The sequence below is a fragment of the Tachysurus vachellii genome, chromosome 18, assembly GCF_030014155.1.
Source record: "Tachysurus vachellii isolate PV-2020 chromosome 18, HZAU_Pvac_v1, whole genome shotgun sequence".
Taxonomy (NCBI): domain Eukaryota; kingdom Metazoa; phylum Chordata; class Actinopteri; order Siluriformes; family Bagridae; genus Tachysurus; species Tachysurus vachellii.
The window spans coordinates 18,928,611-18,947,094 of NC_083477.1; the positions used below are offsets into that span (position 1 = coordinate 18,928,611).

Here is an 18,484-nt window from a genome sequence, read left to right on the forward strand (position 1 = left end):
GTATGCGAGCGAGCGGCGTGCTAACTGGCGTGTGTGCACCCACAGCACTGTAGCGAGAAACGGAGGAGAAGTGAATGTGTAGTGGGGTATGTAGCGCCTTGCTGACGAAAGGGACAGTTCACTCTGTCGCATCACCTTCCCCCTCTCCAAGCCGCGAGCCGGGTCACCCGAGCATTGTGGTCCTTCATAGTGTGGATCCAGGTTAAGGCTCTGTGGTCAGTTTCCAGGGTGAATTCCCTTCCTAGCAGGTAATACTTTAGGCTCTCCAGGGCCCATTTGATTGCCAGGCATTCTTTCTCAATGGTGGAATACCGGGTTTCACGTGGCAGCAGTTTCCGACTCAGGAAGGCAACTGGTCTCTCGTTGCCTTCCTCACCCTGGGTCAAGACTGCTCCAACTCCCACCGAAGATGCATCAACCTGGACGGTAAACCGCTTTGTGAAGTCTGGACTGCATAAGACAGGCTCTGCACACATTGTTTCCTTCAGCGTGACGAAGGCTGTCTCACAGTCTTCAGTCCACCGTATTGGGTTCTTCACTGCCTTCCCCAGCAGGTTGCTCAGCGGTACTGCGGTGGTGGAGAAATTTGGGATGAACCACCGGTACCATCCCACCAGTCCTAAGAAGGACCTGACCTCCTTCTTAGTTGTAGGCCTCGGGCTGTTGCGAATGGCCTCCACTTTGTCCACTTGGGGCCTTAGCTCTCCCTCACCCAACCGGTAACCCAGGTAGTCTGCCTCAGCCTTGGCCCACGCACATTTGGCCACGTTCAGGGTCAGGCCTGCCTCCTGGATCCTCCTCAGGGTCTCTTCCAGGTGGCTTAGGTGATCAGCCCAGGTCTCGCTGTGGACCACCACATCGTCCAGATATGCGGCTGACCACTCTTCCCCGCCCTGCAGCACCCGGTCCATCAACCTCTGGAACATTTCTGGTGCCCCGTGCAGGCCAAAGGGAAGAACCGTGAACTGGTACAATCCTAGTGGGTTCCTGAACGCTGTGTAAGGCCTGGATGTCTTCTCCAGAGGCACCTGCCAGTAGCCTTTACACAGGTCTAGTGTCGTCACATATTTGGCTCTCCCGATCTTTTCCAGCAGATCGTCAATGCGTGGCATCGGGTATGCGTCGAACTGGGATTGGGAGTTTAATCGACGGAAATCAATGCAGATGCGGAGGGTGTTGTCCTTCTTCGGTACGATGACCACCGGACTACTCCATTCACTACTTGATGGCTCAATTACTCCCATCTCCAGCATAGTCCTGACTTCTGCCTTCAGTGGGGCCACCAGCCTCTCGGGTACCCGATACGGTCTTTGCCGAGATGGAGTTGTATCAGTCAGGCGGATCTGGTGGTGAATCAGGTCGGTCCGTCCAGGCCTCTGACGAAACAACGCGGGGTATCGACCAAAGAGCGTTTGCAGCTCAGCCTGTTTGGGTGCCCCCAGATGTCCAAGGTCTACCTCTGCTGGCTGGGCCTGCTCACTAGCTTTTGGTTCCGGGTGATCCTCCTCCTGATCCTCCTCCACCTTTTGGATGAGCAGTACCGGTTCGACCTTTTCGCTGGGAGGCTCTCTCCACTCTTTCAGCAGGTTAATGTGGTAGGTCTGTGTCGCTTTGCCTTTGTCCGGGTGATGGATCTCATAAGTTGTCTGCCCCATCCTCCGTATAACACTGTAGGGTCCCTGCCACTTCATAAGGAGCTTGCTCGTGGATGTTGGCAGCAACAACAACACCTTTTGACCTGGTCGTAGCTCTCTGGAACGGGCTTGCTGGTCATACCATGTTTTCTGTGCCTTCTGAGCCTTTCGGAGGTTCTCCTCTGCCAGCTTCCTGTAGTTCTCCAGTCGATCCCTCATCTCCAGGATATACTGGACTATGCCCTTTTCCGCCTTCTTTTCTGAACAAGGGTCCTCCCAGTTTTTCCAGAGGAGATCCAGAGGTCCTTGGACCTGCCAACCGTACAGGAGCTCGAAAGGTGAGAAGCCAGTCGATGCTTGTGGCACCTCCCGGTAGGCAAACAGCAAGAAGGGTAGCCATTTATCCCAGTCCCTTCCAGTTTCCGACACAAATTTACGCAGCATGCTTTTGAAGCGTTCCACCAGTCCATCTGTCTGTGGGTGATATGGGGTGGTCTTAATAGCGGTGATACCCAGCTGTCGGTGTAACTGTCTCATCAGCTTTGAGGTGAAGTTGGTCCCTTGGTCCGTGAGTATTTCTTCTGGGATTCCAACCCGAGAGAACAGCTGAATGAGAGCATTTATGATCTTAGGGGTGGTGATGGAGCGGAGAGGAAATGCCTCCGGGTACCTAGTTGCGTAGTCACTGATAAGTATATACTGATATCCTGTACTGCTCCTCTCCAGTGGCCCTACTATGTCCATAGCGATGCGTCAGAATGGTACAGAGATCACGGGCAATGGTTGTAGAGGGGCCCTGTCTCGTCGTCGCACAGCACTGGTCTGCTGACAGGTGGGGCATGTGGCGCAGTACTTTTGTACATCCATGTACATAGATGGCCAGGTGAATCGTGAGCTGATGCGTGCGTAGGTTTTCTGCAGCGCAAGATGTCCTGCCCAGGGAACTGTATGTGCCAGGTGCAACACCACGGGGCGACAACATTTCGCAAACACCAACCGGGTTACATCTGAGGCTTGCATGTAGAGCATATCGTTGGTGATGATATACCTCTCCCCACACACGTCTGGTTGTTTGCCTTGCAACGCTTTCTCGAACAAAGGCTTCAGTGACTCGTTGGCGTGCTGCAACTTCACAATGTTCACAGGTACCGTCCATCCACTCACCTCCAGTCCTTCAGTTTTGATCTCCGGCACTGGTGTACCAAGTCCTTTCTCTAGCCGGCGTTGCCGACGTGATTTCCTGGGCCCCTTGGTCCCACCTTGAAGCAAACTACTGTCCAAGTCCGGCAACGGCTGCAGTCCCATCTTGGGCCCGAGTGACAACTGGACATGCTAGCTGGACGTTGGGTCTTGATCATTCTTCTTCCCAGTTCACTTGTACCAGTTCTGGAAATACCGGTACGTCACGTCCCAAAATCACATCCGCCGGTAGAGTTTCCACCATCGCCACCGTAAGTAGGTATGTCTGTCCATTAATGTTCACATTCACCTCTGTCTGGGGGTACTGTTTCACATCCCCATGCACACATTGTAGTTTTGTGTAATTTGTGAAAGACACGCTGGTCACGTGACATCTCTTCACCAGCGACATTGAACTCCCAGTGTCCAACAAAGCGGTCAACTCCTTCCCATTAACGGTCACTGGGATGAGTTGGGGGTTCCCCATACAATTCACTGTACTGTCCTCCTTCCTTGGGACATAACAAAACCCCGTCAATTTGGCTTTTCTTGCTGGGCACACGGTTGCTTTGTGTCCTGGCTGTTGACAATAGTTACACGTGATTTTCTGCTCTCTGGTGTCTTTATCCCCCTTTCTGTCTTGAACGTCGCGACGAGATTCTCCAGCACTCCATCCACTGGTAGAACTCCTCTGGTCACCTTTCGTTGGTTGGAAATGACGACCCTCTTGGTGAGCGTTCCGATACTGCTGGGCGAGTTTTGCAGCAGCTAGCCCAGATCTCGGCTCCCGTTCCTTTACCCATGTCCTGATTTCGTACAGCAGGACTCGGAGAAACTGCTCCAGGATGACCATCTCACCAATCTACTCCTTGGTGTATAGTCCCGGTCGCACCCAACGGCGGTAAAGATGCCTCAGCCGATTATATGTCTCGGAGGGTGTCTCCCCAACTGGGGTCGTAGTTGCACGAAACCGCTGACGATAGGTTTCTGGAGAGACGTTAAACTTCTCCAACAGTGCCTTCTTGAGTTCGCTGTAGACTGCTGCTTGGTCTTCATCCATCGCCAGATAGGCCTCCAGCGCTTGCCCGGTCAACAGTGGAACCAGCTGATAGCTCCATTCTTCCTCCGGCCACTTCCAGGTTCTGGCAAGCCACTCGAACCGATGCAGATAGTTTTCGATGTCTTCCCCTTGCTGGAAGCTTGGCAACTTTGGCTCGGTTCTGAGCATTGGCTGACTGGTGGGCGTCGGTGTGCTCTGGACCCTCAGTGCAGTAGTATTCCTCCGGGCTGCTGGGGTGGGCAGCTCCATTCATGGACTCTCCAGGCCCAGAGATGAAGAAGCCGGTTGGAAGGCTTGCCGCATGGTTTCCTGCAGAGACTGCAGCGCTTGGAGATAGCGTTTCTCTTGCTGTTCCTGTGCATGCATGAACTGTCGGAACACCTCTACCCTTGGGTCGGACAGGAGGACCCCACTCCTCCTCTCTCTCTTCCTCAGTGGAATCCACCTTTCCCCAGGCTCCATCTTCCTCAGTGGTTGCCCGGGTCTGGGAACGAAGCACCATCATGGCCTTGCGTCCTCTTGGCACTATCCTGCGAGTAGCCATCCCACTTCTGACACCAAATGTGGTAGAGCGGCCTTACGGGTTCGCCTTCTACCCAAATGATGGCAATACTCGCTGTGATGTTAAAGTGGTGTTTATTTACAATGTGCTCGAGTGCAAAGTCCAAAATCTTTATAACTCCCCAGAAAAGTGGAAAAATAAAGAAAACCAAAGAAAATCTGAGAAAATAAAGAAAACTATGTGCAAGCATACAGCACCTACAATTGTGCATTTACTTGACTCGCTTCCAATTCCAAAACTCCACTTCACACTCCTACCACTTCAAACCCGAACTGAAATGGGAGACTGGTTTTTAAAGGGTAAACCCCTCCCCCTGGACTCAACCATTTCTCCCAGAGGGGTCGGAATCTTTACCCAGCCATAGAAAGGAGTTATAACATTATATATAAATAATAAACATAATAACAATAGTAATAACAATAATAACAGCAATAATGAGAACGATACCAATAATATTAACAATAATAATAATAGTAATCGCAAGCAAAAATGTTCCATCAAAATAAACTCGCCGACTTCCGGTTTTACTGCGCATGTGTGTGTGTGTGGGGTGTGTGTGGGGTGTGTGTGGGGTGTGTGGGGGGTGTGTGTGGGGTGTGTGTGTGGTGTGTGTGTGGTGTGTGTGTGTGCGCGCTTATTGTCCGGAATGAAAGAATGAAGTGAGTGTGTGCGGCATGTATGCGAGCGAGCGGCGTGCTAACTGGCGTGTGTGTGGTGTGTGTGTGGTGTGTGTGTGTGCGCGCTTATTGTCCGGAATGAAAGAATGAAGTGAGTGTGTGCGGCATGTATGCGAGCGAGCGGCGTGCTAACTGGCGTGTGTGTGCACCCACAGCACTGTAGCGAGAAACGGAGGAGAAGTGAATGTGTAGTGGGGTATGTAGTGCCTTGCTGACGAAAGGGACAGTTCACTCTGTCACAATCTGCAACTGACTGGTTTGAGTGCCCAGGATTCTGCTGTTTATTACTGTGCTAGAAACCACAGTGGTACAAACATGTTAATCAATCGTCTAAAATCCCAGATGTGGTCAAAGGGAAAAGCGTATTCAATGTAGAGGGCATTTTTACAAGTTCTGCAGGGCAATGTAGAGGGCAGTTCTGCAGGTGGCGCTACAGCTCAACAAATATACTGTAACATTGTAGGTTTCTTTAGAGTACAACATATTCTCATATCCTCAGTCAGATCTAGATACTCCACAATGTCTATGTATTTCTGTGACACAATGAACACTGAGACTGTCTCTTATAGTCATATTCTTACAGAGGAACCAAGAAGGAAATACAGTAAATAACATAAAAATGTCAGACTTTAATTAGTGATTATTAAATACATACATTTTACTAAAGTTCCATAACATTAAATGTAACGTTTAACGTAAAAAGAGTTCGCCATATTCTTCTTTAATTAATAAATAAATTGTCACCGTTCACAAACTGCTGCTGTATAAGAGGAAAAGTGATCATAGTAATCAGTGCCATTGATTATTAGAAAATAATTATCTTCATGTTTGTAGCAGTAACTTTATGAATTGAATATCTCAATTTCAACTGTGAAGATCTCCTGTAAGACACGTTCTTTGATATGACTGAATACAACATGCACTGGATGAGACAGAAACCAGGGAAAACTCTGGAATGGTTTGGATATGTGAACTCCGTAGTCTAACTGTACCTCTGTACTGTGAGTTTGGCTTTAACAGCTTCAGCCATGTTCATATTCACCTTCTCAAAACAGAAACCAGGAAATTTGTAGACATGAGAATCATTTATGTGTTAATGTAATTCTCTAGAGTGCAGCCTACACATGACTGATAACGACAAAGGATCGTTTATCTAATTATTATCATTTTCATGGATTATGGTGGAGATTCAGATTAATTTAAGGGAACTGGAAATAGATCAGTTTTCAATCTGACCATCACAGGAAGCGTTAATTACATCACAACACGTTCATATCATTATTAATAATAACAAACAGCTGAATTATTTCCCACATTAAATTGATATGGAGATGAAACGGGGTGTGAGTGTGATTAACAGGTGCTCTTATTCACAGGTGGTGTTGGAGGTGTGGGGACCACGGGATTTCGTCTCTGCTTTTTGCAGATGATGTAGTCCTGTTGGCTTCTTCAAATACGGACCATCAGCGTGCACTGGGATGGTTTGCAGCCGATTGTGAAGCCGCGGAGATGAGAATCAGCACCTCCAAGTCCGAGACCATGGTTCTCAGCCGGAAAAGGGTGGCTTGTCCCCTTCAGGTTGGTGGAAAGCTCCTGCCTCAAGTGGAGGAGTTTAAGCATCTTGGGGTCTTGTTCACGAGTGAGGGAAGGATAGAGCGGGAGATTGACAGGCGGATCGGTGTATCTTCTGTAGTGATGCGGTCGATATACTGGTCTGTTGTGGTGAAGTAAGAACTGAGCCGCAAGGCGAAGCTCTCTATTTACCAGTCGATCTACGTTCCTACCCTCACCTATGGCCATGAGCTTTGGGTCATGACCGAAAGGACAAGATCCCGGATAAGCGGTAGAAGATGGATGGATGGATGGATGGATATATATACTGTAACTAATCATATAATCATTCAATATCACGAGACAATAATCAGGGTAATGTATTCAGTCACTCGGTCATCGTCACGTTCAAACACACGTTCAAACAGACGTATTCTGTCTTACTATGACTGACTTTCATTCCTCTTCTTTCCAGAGCAGACATCTAACTTTCCAGGTATTCCTCCACCTGCTCTCTACTCTCACTACAGAATTTCCTGAAATCTCACTTCTTTAAATAAGGAGACTGATAAAAAGTGTTTGTAAAAGCCACTCTACACTGTGCAATTCCAGTATATTGATATGACTGAGAAAGTAAATGAGGAGATAAATGTAGAGATCAGATGATGAACATTGGGACGATGACAAAAGGCATGATGCTGATCTGAGGAGGTTTTTGTACAGGCACTTCTGTTATCTGTAGCACTGTGTTATGGTAGCGCACACAATAATACACAGCTGTGTCTTCCATCTGCACATTCTGACCCTGGAGGGTCACTGTGTTACTGGAGGTGTCCTGAGTGATGCTGAACCTGTTTTTCAGTGACTCTGTGCCCCCTGTGCTTCCATCACTACAAATGTATCCAATCCACTGCATATTTTTCCCAGTAGCATGTCGAATCCAGTTTGTACAATAACTGCTATCAGTCAAGCTGTAACCAGACACTTTACAGCCAGTGGTCAAAGTCTGTCCAGGCCGGACAATCACATGCCCTGGCTGAGTAAAATCAATTGCGCTAAAAACAACTGCAATAAAAAAATATATAGATAGTAAACATAATATTTTTTTTCTAAAAGATCTCAACATGAAATAGACAAAGTACAACAATGTATGGTTTAAACAAACTTACAGGACGTAGATATGTCCAACACTAGGAGATAAACAAGCAGCATGGTTACAGTTGAAGCTGTACTGGTGGGAGCTGCTCTCTAATCATCCAGCTTTATTGATGTATAGTCAGGGACAGAGTTTACATAATTTAACCTCATGCAAAATAGTACTATTACTCATTTGGTGTAATGGTGAAGGGGCTGCAGGATACAGCTACTGACATGTACTAAAGTAGTTACTGTAACAGACAGACTACTTTTTTACCTTAAACATTTTAGTGTAAATCATGTTTAAATTATAAGAATAGGAATCAGGAGTTTATTGGGACTGGAAGTCTTTGGAAATCAGAGATAACATTAAAAAAAGTATCATTTAGATTCCTGAGTTTTTTTTTTCTTTGCATTCATTAAGAGGTCAAAATGCCACTGATTTATGTATAACATAGTTTACTGTCAAATGTTGTAACTAGTTATTAATTCATTTCACAGAGGATTTTTAGTTATTGTTAGCTAAACAGATGTATTGTTTCTTTTGTTGTTAAAATGTCTGCAAAATCAGAGTTAATCTTTTTTTTTGTACAAAACCTTTATTCCAACATAGAATTTAAGCAATTAATACGATTAGAATTCTCTCTTTGTAAAGAAAATCTTCTCAGTCTATTTGAACCTACAGTATTCGGTGTCTCTTTCTTAAACACTCTAATCGTTCTCCAGCTCCGTTTAACTCACCGGACAGATTAACGATTTTTTGGGATTCTGAAAAAGTGATTCATATTTAACTACAATATTCTGTGTATTTTATAAATTCTGCAGTTATATTCACTTTTTGTGGTTTTATATTTGATTTAAACAATAAATGCTGAATGAGTCGGGTCAGGAAACTCAAACTCAGTAAAGGTAAAATTCTAATTCAAAGCCAAGCAGCAGGAGTGTTAGGGAGCATTAACTAATACTACAAACAGAACAGTTAGTGACCTGACAATGTGAAACTTACAGAAATAGTTTTCTCTTCTCGTCTGTTCCTCTGTGGATGTTTTTATATCTCTAGTGGGTGTGTCATGCAAACCAAATCCTGTGTTTGAACCATTTATGCTGAAACATTCAGCCCAACAACATAGCAGCAGTTTGTGTTCATTTACAGCAGCAGGAATCATTTTAATTCTTTGAGATGGGACTAGGCAGAGTTTTGAGTTACTTTACTCTAGCAATCTTCATTCAATGTTAGTATTATTTGTTACATTATTTAAAATAAAACATATTTAATTCATTTATAATATTAATTCCTACCTTTGAATATTCTTCTATTTCAGATTCCTGCATTCAGACACTGATCGAGTCTGATCCAGTGATCATCAAACCTGATCAGTCTCATAAACTGACCTGCACAGCCTCTGGATTTAACTTTGGTGGCTCAGACATGGCTTGGATCAGACAGGCACCTGGAAAAGGACTGGAATGGGTTGCATATATCTCAAGCGGCAGTAGTTACATATTACTCCAGCACTGTTAAGGGCCGCTTCACCATCTCCAGAGACAACAGTAAGAAGCAGGTGTATCTGCAGATGAACAGCATGAGGACAGAAGACACTGCAGTTTATTACTGCGCCCGTGACACACAGTGATACTTCTCCTTAGACATCAGCACTTTAAGCACTATAATACACACATCACAGTCCTAATACACACTGTAATACACACATCCCAGTTATAGTACAGACTGTAATACACACATCTCCTCAGTCCCAATACACACTGTAATAAACACACCACAATTCCAAAACACACTGTAATACACACATCAAAGTCCAAATACATGCAGAAATACACACATTCCAGTCTCAAAATACACAGCCTCTGTTATAGAAATGTAACTAACACCTTCTGAACACAGAAACTCTATCGTGTGAGGCTCATTTTAGACCAGTGTTACACATTGCACGGCTCGTGAGCCTCCTGCACTCTACATCTCTACTGCTCCTGCTGGCAGCTGCTTCTTGTGAGTGCTTTATCAAATTCATTCATTTACTAGATGAAGAATAAAGGTGCAGCATATATTGTGTGAGATATCACCATGTGTTTTCCTCCACAGATGTGCATGGTGAGGAACTGACTCAGCCTGCTTCCATGACAGTCCAGCCAGTCCAGAGTCTCTCCATCCAGTGCAAGGTTTCATATTCAGTTACGAGCTACACTACAGCTTGGATTCGACAACCTGCAGGAAAAGCTCTGGAGTGGATTGGATACATCGATAGTGCTGGGAGTACAGCTTACAGTGAGAAACTGAAAAATAAGTTCAGCATCTCCAGAGACACTTCTACTAACACAATAACAATTGGAGGACAGAACATGCAGACTGAAGACACAGCTGTGTATTACTGCGCTCGTGAACCAAAGTGAGACAGAATAGTGGATTCCTCTTACAAAAACCTTATGAGACATGTTACAGACATCCTCTCAGTGTAACTAATAAATCATCTCAGTCACACTTTCACTTTCTTCCACTGGAATGAAGTCAGAATCGTTTGCAGCATTTTAAAACACAGTCACACAAAGTCATTTTTAAATAAAAAAAGAAAACATTATTGAAAGAGTCTTCATTCTGAACCATTATTAATCCCTTCATTTTACAGGATTTTTACACAGCAGTTGGAATCAGTGTTTAATGAGTAGATTCAGGAATAATACAGCATGTTTCCAGCAGTGTGTTGTGTTTAACACACAGTCTGTTCTCATAGTCTGAGGTTCAATAACTGAAACAACTGAAGGAGGCAGCAGAGCTCAACAAATAAAGTGAAAAAAAGTGAATCCACAAACTGCATTCTGTATGAGACTCATTGAGTATCAGTCATTATCAGACAAATATCTACATTTTCTCTTCTTTTTCACTCTTTCCATAATGTGTGATTAGTTATTTGGGTTGTTAAACACAGGTTGGACAAATAAAACACTATAATTTATGTAACTACATCCTCCTGTGGTTGTGAGGTTATTCAGTAACATGACAAGATGAATTTTATAATACTGTTATAATGTAAGGTTCCAAAATAAATAATAAATAAATAAAAATAAATTTAGCTGTAAGTTTTCTTATTATAAATTCACCTGAAAACACCTGATAGTGTATAAACTTACTCATTAACACCTGCCTTAAGCTTCTTATTGGTTCAAACATAAACTCAAGCTGCAGTGATAGATATCGCTAAAAAATACAGACATGTTTAAAGGATGAGGAAGTTTTCTCATTTATATTTATATATAAGAATCCATCCCATGTTGACCCTAAGATAAGGAGTGTCTCTATGCAAATGTCCTTCTCTGTTATGTATTTAAGCAACAAAGACCAAGAGCTTTTACTTCTTCTGCTCCAACACACACCATGATCTCTACATCCCTACTGCTGCTGCTGCTGGCAGCCGTACACTGTAAGTGTTTTTACATTTGACATGTAATACAGTTTTGGTTCCTTAAAGCTTTTTGCTTTTACATCATTAAAATAACTTTTCTTTAACAGGTGTTCACAGTGTTGAGCTGATCCAGACCGGATCCACAGTATTAACTCCTGGTCAGTCACTGACTCTGACCTGTAAAGTGTCTGGATATTCATTAACTGATAGCAGCTACTGTACATACTGGATACGACAACCTGCAGGAAAAACTCTGGAGTGGATCGGAGGTATATGTGGTAGTGGTAACACTTTCTTCAGTGAGAAACTGAAAAGCAGGTTTCAGGCTTCCAGAGACACGTCCAGCAGCACAGTGACATTAACAGGACAGAACATGCAGACTGAAGACACAGCTGTGTATTACTGCGCTCGGCAACCACAGTGAGACGAATAAACAACATCCCTGTACAAAAACTCCTCCTTCGATGTTCACAATAACAGGACACAAGACACAACACTGATCGATTCAAGGTTAAGTAAAAAAAATTATCCCACAAATGATCACAAAACATTTCAATCTAGTTATTTGTTTAAGTTAATGATATTGATTTAAATCCATATTATTATATCTCTAATATTGCTCCACATCATAAAGACTATTATAATCACAACACTTTCCTGAACTTTATATAAAGTAGTGTTTTTGTCTAATAATAATCACATCAACAAATTAAATTTGTGTAAACATGTCTGAGCAAGTGTGGATCAGACAACTGGATCAGACAACAAGCTGGAAAAGCTCTAGAATGGATTGGGGTTATCTGGTCTGATGCCAGTAAAACAATATACACCAAAGACATTGAGGGACGTTTAGAAATGACCAGAGACAACTCCAAAAATATGGTGTATCTGCAGGTGACTGGTTTGAGTGCCCAGGATTCTGCTGTTTATTAAAAATCTCAGATGTGGTCAAAGAGAAAAGCGTATTCAATGTAGAGGCCATTTTCACAAGATCTGCAGGTGGCGCTACAGCTTAACAAATATACTGTAACATTGTAGGCTTCATTAAAGTACATATTCTCATATCCCCAGTCACAGCTAGACACTTCACAATTTCTAAGTCTTTCTGTGAGACATTGAACACTGAGACTGTCTCTTATAGTCATAATTTCCTGAAAGAAACAACAAGGGAAATAAATAACATTTACAGAATATTCGCTAACGTTTATCACCAACGTGTATTTTACAAAATTATCAGAACAAGAACTGTAACTATAAACATGAAAAGAATTCACCATATTCTTCTTAGATTAATAAATAAATTGTCACCGTTCACAGACTGCTGCTGTATAAAAGGAAAAGTGATCATAGTAATCAGTGCCATTGATTATTAGAAAATAATTATCTTCAGGTTTGTAGCAGTAACTTCATGTCACAGTAGAGCCAAATGGTGCAGAATTACACAATTTCATGGGTTTTGTTTGTACTTTATACAATAAATTATCAGCACCTGCATCCACCACCTCTACAATTCCTGACATCACACCACCTGGTCCTTGATTATTGTCCTATAACAACACACACGTGTTTTACTCCTTACTGAATATGCTGATATGAAGAGTGTGTTCACTTCACATAAATTCACCTGAGAACATCTCTTAATGTTCCTAATATTATAGATTTATAATCACAGTTCAGAGATGTTCATGAGATTAGGAGGTTTTCACATTTAGAGGAATCTATCACATGTTGACCCTAAGATAAGGAGTGTCTCTATGCAAATCTCCTTCTCTGTTATAGATTTAAGCAACATAGACCAAGAGCTTTTATAGACCAAGAGCTTTTATTGTGATGACTAGTTGGGACTATATACTGTACTATTCATGCTTTTATTCCTCCTGATTGTGATGCCAGCTGCAGGAACACTACAGGTCGATGGTTCATTTCCTGAATTTAGAAACACAGAGTCTGTTCAGCAGCACAGAATCTGACGAGAGATCAAACTGAAATGTAGATGTTTACTGCAGCATCACTAGTACAAACTCCAGGAATTCAAAATCACCTGTAGGGGGCAGCAGTTGCTTGTTTTCAAGAAGGATTCGTGAAACTATGAAATCTAACAGCTGAAGTGTGTTTATGCAAATTCACCCTGTTATAATACAAAAACATCCTCTTGATCACCCCAAGTTCAGATTCAGACATGTTCATATTCCGGTTCTTTAAATGACTCTGTAAATAAACTGCAGCTCATTTTCCCCGTCTGCGTCTGCAGGTTTTATGTGTTCAGGAGTCCAGAAGAGAACAAATGTCTGTGCTCTTATTAATAGAGAGCAAAACTACTGGAATTAGAGGTGTAAGGATATATATACTGTAACTAATCATATAATCATTCAGTATCACGAGATTTAAAAACACCTGATCTAGAATCTTTTCAGCTCTTTCTCTCTGGATTTGCCTCTAGAGGGTTTCAGCCTATACCAGACTGAACGTCATGTTCGGTTACACGGTTTGGTTATAATGTTCAATGTAGTTCAGGAAAGTGTTAATTACATCACAACACTTTCATATCATTATTAATAATAACAAACAGCTGAATTATTTCCCACATTAAATTGATATGGAGATGAAACGGGGTGTGAGTGTGATTAACAGCTGCAGAGCTGCACTCAACACAGCCTCTCTGTAATGTTTATGCAAATCTGCATCTCCTCTTGTAATATTAGCAGCATTCTGATCTAGAGAGGAAACAATTCTCATTAGTCTTCAACACAAACATGTTTGCTTCAGCTCCACTGCTGCTGCTGGCTCTCGCCCCCTGTGAGTGTTTGGATTGAAGCTTTATTATTTCATCTGATCCTTTCAGTTCGACATGTCCACCTTTTCTTTTTACAGATGTGTTCTGTGCTACTGAGCTCATCCAGTCAGACTCACTGCTTATAAAGCCAGGAGAGACTTTAACCATCACCTGTAAAGTGTCTGGAGCTTCTATCACTGATAGCAGCAGCCACTTTGGAACAGCTTGGATTCGACATCCTGCAGGAAAAGCTTTAGAATGGATCAACACCATTTATTATAGTGGGAGTATTGATAAGAAAGATTCACTTAAAGACAAGTTTGTGGTCTCTCGAGACACTTCCAGTAACTCTGTGACCTTACGGGGACAGAACATGCAGACTGAAGACCCAGTTGTGTATTACTGCGCTCGTTATCCACACAGTGACACAAGCTGCAGTGCTGCACAAAAACCTCATCACAATTCACTTCTTTAATTAAATAACAACTACATTTTACTGAGTAACTAATCCCCATATTACAAATATTTCAGCATAGACACCAACTGTCATAAGCGTGAAACCAGTTAGATCCAAATGCAGGTTTATTAGCAAAATCCAAAAACAGGCAAGGGTTAAAACACCAGGCATACAACAACAACAAAGGAAATCCAAAAGCAGTAGTCAATTATCCAGGCGTAGGTCAGGGCAGTTAGCAAACAATCACAAACACGAAAAACAGGCATGGTCAAAACAAGGCAATAGACGGAACAGAGAAATACGCTCAGTATGCAGACAGGCTAACAATACTTCGTCCCATAAGAGAGTTCTGAGTGAGCTTAAATAGACCAGGTGATTACAAACAGGAAACAGGTGTGCTGAGTGGGTGGTGCAATGGATTGTGGGAATTAGAGTCCTGATGATAAAGTGCAGCAAATCCTCTGCAGGCCAGCAGAGGGAGCACTCATGGCTCTCATAACACCAACACTGGCATTAATATGACAAACAAATAAAAGTTTACTTAAGAATAATAGTCTCTTTTTATAACTAGACGAAATGAAATGTGTCTGAAAAAGACATTTATTATAAAGAACAACATCCATTCACACTCAGCACTCAGGCTTTAACTCTTCATACTGAATGAACAAAAACCATCCAAAAACTCTTCAATCTATATCTAATAATTAATAAGAATCCCATGAAATTAAATGTGATATGTGAACATTGTAAAATTTGATCATGAATTTCTGGTAATGTACAAATTAAAATGAATAAAAGAAACATAAAGTGTTTTATCATCTCACCAAATGATTTTTATTAATGGATCATCAGAAAACCAGAATTAGCTAAAAATGACAACATCATGAAGGACTGGACACGTTTGTGTTGTTCAGTGATAATCAGTGATCAGAAAACTTTACGTTCTTCTGGATGTTCCAGTGATCCACAGTGATGGACTAAAAAGACATGAGATCTAATGAGTAAAGAGCAGTGATGAAGCTGACAGCATGAAACACACCTGGAGTTTTACAGGAAGCTTTTTCTCCTCTCGTCTGTTCCTCTGTGGATGTTTTTATATCTCTAGTGGGTGTGTCATGCAAACCAAATCCTGTGTTTGAACCATTTATGCTGAAACATTCAGCCCAACAACATAGCAGCAGTTTGTGTTCATTTACAGCAGCAGGAATCATTTTAATTCTTTGAGATGGGACTAGGCAGAGTTTTGAGTTACTTTTCTCTAGCAATCTTCATTCAATGTTAGTATTATTTATTACATCATTTAAAAAATATTTTGTTTTGTTCCTGTTTGAATGTTAATTCCTACCATTGAATATTCTTCTATTTCAGATTCCTGCAGTCAGACACTGATCGAGTCTGATCCAGTGACCATCAAACCTGATCAGTCTCATAAACTGACCTGCACAGCCTCTGGATTTACCTTTGGTAGCTACTGGATGGCTTGGATCAGACAGATACCTGGAAAAGGACTGGAATTTCTTGCAACTATCCATGGCAGTAGCACACATTACTCCAGTGCTGTTAAGGGCCGCTTCACCATCTCCAGAGACGACAGTAAGATGCAGGTGTATCTGCAGATGAACAACTTGAGGACAGAAGACACTGCAGTTTATTACTGCGCCCGTGACACACAGTGATACTTCCCCTTAGACATCAGTACAAAAACACAGACTTATAGTCTAAGGTTCAATAACTGAAACAACTGAAGGAGGCAGCAGAGCTCAACAAATAAAGTGAAAAAAGTGAATCCACAAACTGCATTCTGTATGAGACTCATTCAGTATCAGTCATTATCAGACAAATATCTACATTTTCTCTTCTTTTTCACTCTTTCCATAATGTGTGATTAGTTATTTGGGTTGTTAAACACAGGTTGGACAAAAGAAAAGACTATAATTTATGTAACTACATCTTCCTGTGGTTGTGAGGTTTCTCAGTAACATGACAAGATGTATTTTATAATGCTGTTATAATGTAAGGTTATAAATCTAAATTTAACTAAATTATAAATGAATAGAAATAAAGTTTCCTGTTCTAAATGAATTTAAATTTCTGTACGTTTTCTTATTATAAATTCACCTGAAAACACCTGATAGTGTATAAACTTACTCATTAACACCTGCCTTAAGCTTCTTATTGGTTCAAACATAAACTCAAGCTGCAGTGATAGATATCTCTAAAAAATACAGACATGTTTAAAAGATGAGGAGGTTTTCTCATTTATATTTATATATATATATAAGAATCCATCCCATTTTGACCCTAAGATAAGGAGTGTCTCTATGCAAATGTCCTTCTCTGTTATATATTTAAGCAACAAAGACCAAGAGCTTTTACTTCTTCTGCTCCAACACACACCATGATCTCTACATCCCTACTGCTGCTGCTGCTGGCAGCCGTACACTGTAAGTGTTTTTACATTTGACATGTAATACAGTTTTGGTTCCTTAAAGCTTTTTGCTTTTACATCATTAAAATAACTTTTCTTTAACAGGTGTTCACAGTGTTGAGCTGATCCAGACCGGATCCACAGTATTAACTCCTGGTCAGTCACTGACTCTGACCTGTAAAGTGTCTGGATATTCATTAACTGATAGCAGCTATTGTACAGACTGGATACGACAACCTGCAGGAAAAACTCTGGAATGGATCGGAGGTATATGTGGTGATGGTAACACTTACTACAGTGAGAAACTGAAAAGCAGGTTTCAGGTTTCCTTAGACACGTCCAGCAGCACAGTGACATTAACAGGACAGAACATGCAGACTGAAGACACAGCTGTGTATTACTGCGCTCGGCAACCACAGTGAGACGAATAAAAAACATCCCTGTACAAAAACTCCTCCTTCGATGTTCACAATAACAGGACACAAGACACAACACTGATCGATCCAAGGTTAAATTAAAAAAATGATCCCACAAATCATCACAAAACATTTCACTCTAGTTATTTGTTTAAGTTAATGATGTTGATTTAAATCCATATTATTATTTCTCTAATATTGCTGCACATCATAAAGACTATTATAATCACAACACTTTCCTGAACTTTATATAAAGTAGTGTTTTTGTCTAATAATAATCACATCAACAAATTAGAATTTGTGTAAACATGTCTGAGCAAGTGTGGATCAGACAACTGGATCAGACAACAAGCTGGAAAAGCTCTAGAATGGATTGGGGTTATCTGGTCTGATGCCAGTAAAACAATATACACCAAAGACATTGAGGGACGTTTAGAAATTACCAGAGACAACTCCAAAAACATGGTGTATCTGCAGGTGACTGGTTTGAGTGCCCAGGATTCTGCTGTTTATTAAAAATCTCAGATGTGGTCAAAGAGAAAAGTGTATTCAATGTAGAGGCCATTTTCACAAGATCTGCAGGTGGCGCTACAGCTTAACAAATATACTGTAACATTGTAGGCTTCATTAAAGTACATATTCTCATATCCCCAGTCACAGCTAGACACTCCACAATTTCTAAGTCTTTCTGTGAGACATTGAACACTGAGACTGTCTCTTATAGTCATAATTTCCTGAAAGAAACAACAAGGGAAATAAATAACATTTACAGAATATTCGCTAACGTTTATCACCAATGTGTATTTTACAAAATTATCACAACAAGAACTGTAACTATAAACATGAAAAGAGTTCACCATATTCTTCTTAGATTAATAAATAAATTGTCACCGTTCACAGACTGCTGCTGTATAAAAGGAAAAGTGATCATAGTAATCAGTGCCATTGATTATTAGAAAATAATTATCTTCAGGTTTATAGCAGTAACTTCATGTCACAGTAGAGCCAAAGGGTGCAGAATTACACAATTTCATGGGTTTTGTTTGTACTTTATACAATAAATTATCAGCACCTGCATCCACCACATCTACAATTCCTGACATCACATCACCTGATCCTTGATTATTGTCCTATAACAACACACACATGTGTTTTACTCCTTACTGAATATGCTGATATGAAGAGTGTGTTCAC

General features: G+C 41.6%; 3 gene segments (V, D, J or C); all 3 read left to right on the forward strand.

Moving 5' to 3' along the window:
* Nucleotides 1-4,376: 4,376 nt before the first annotated feature.
* LOC132860733 (immunoglobulin heavy variable 4-59-like) lies at nt 4,377-10,194 on the forward strand (the record flags this gene model as incomplete). The annotated part of the segment is given in 4 exon segments: nt 4,377-4,491; nt 6,489-6,500; nt 9,704-9,808; nt 9,902-10,194. Coding segments are annotated over 4 exon segments (525 nt in total), but the record flags the coding sequence as incomplete, so codon positions are not given.
* A 994-nt stretch (nt 10,195-11,188) lies between these two features.
* LOC132860734 (Ig heavy chain V region 914-like) lies at nt 11,189-11,640 on the forward strand. The segment is given in 2 exon segments: nt 11,189-11,234; nt 11,324-11,640. Coding segments are annotated over 2 exon segments (363 nt in total).
* Nucleotides 11,641-16,844: 5,204 nt separating this feature from the next.
* On the forward strand, nt 16,845-17,889 carry LOC132860736 (Ig heavy chain V region 914-like). The segment is given in 3 exon segments: nt 16,845-16,890; nt 16,980-17,285; nt 17,756-17,889. Coding segments are annotated over 3 exon segments (486 nt in total).
* The last annotated feature ends 595 nt before the right edge of the window (nt 17,890-18,484 follow it).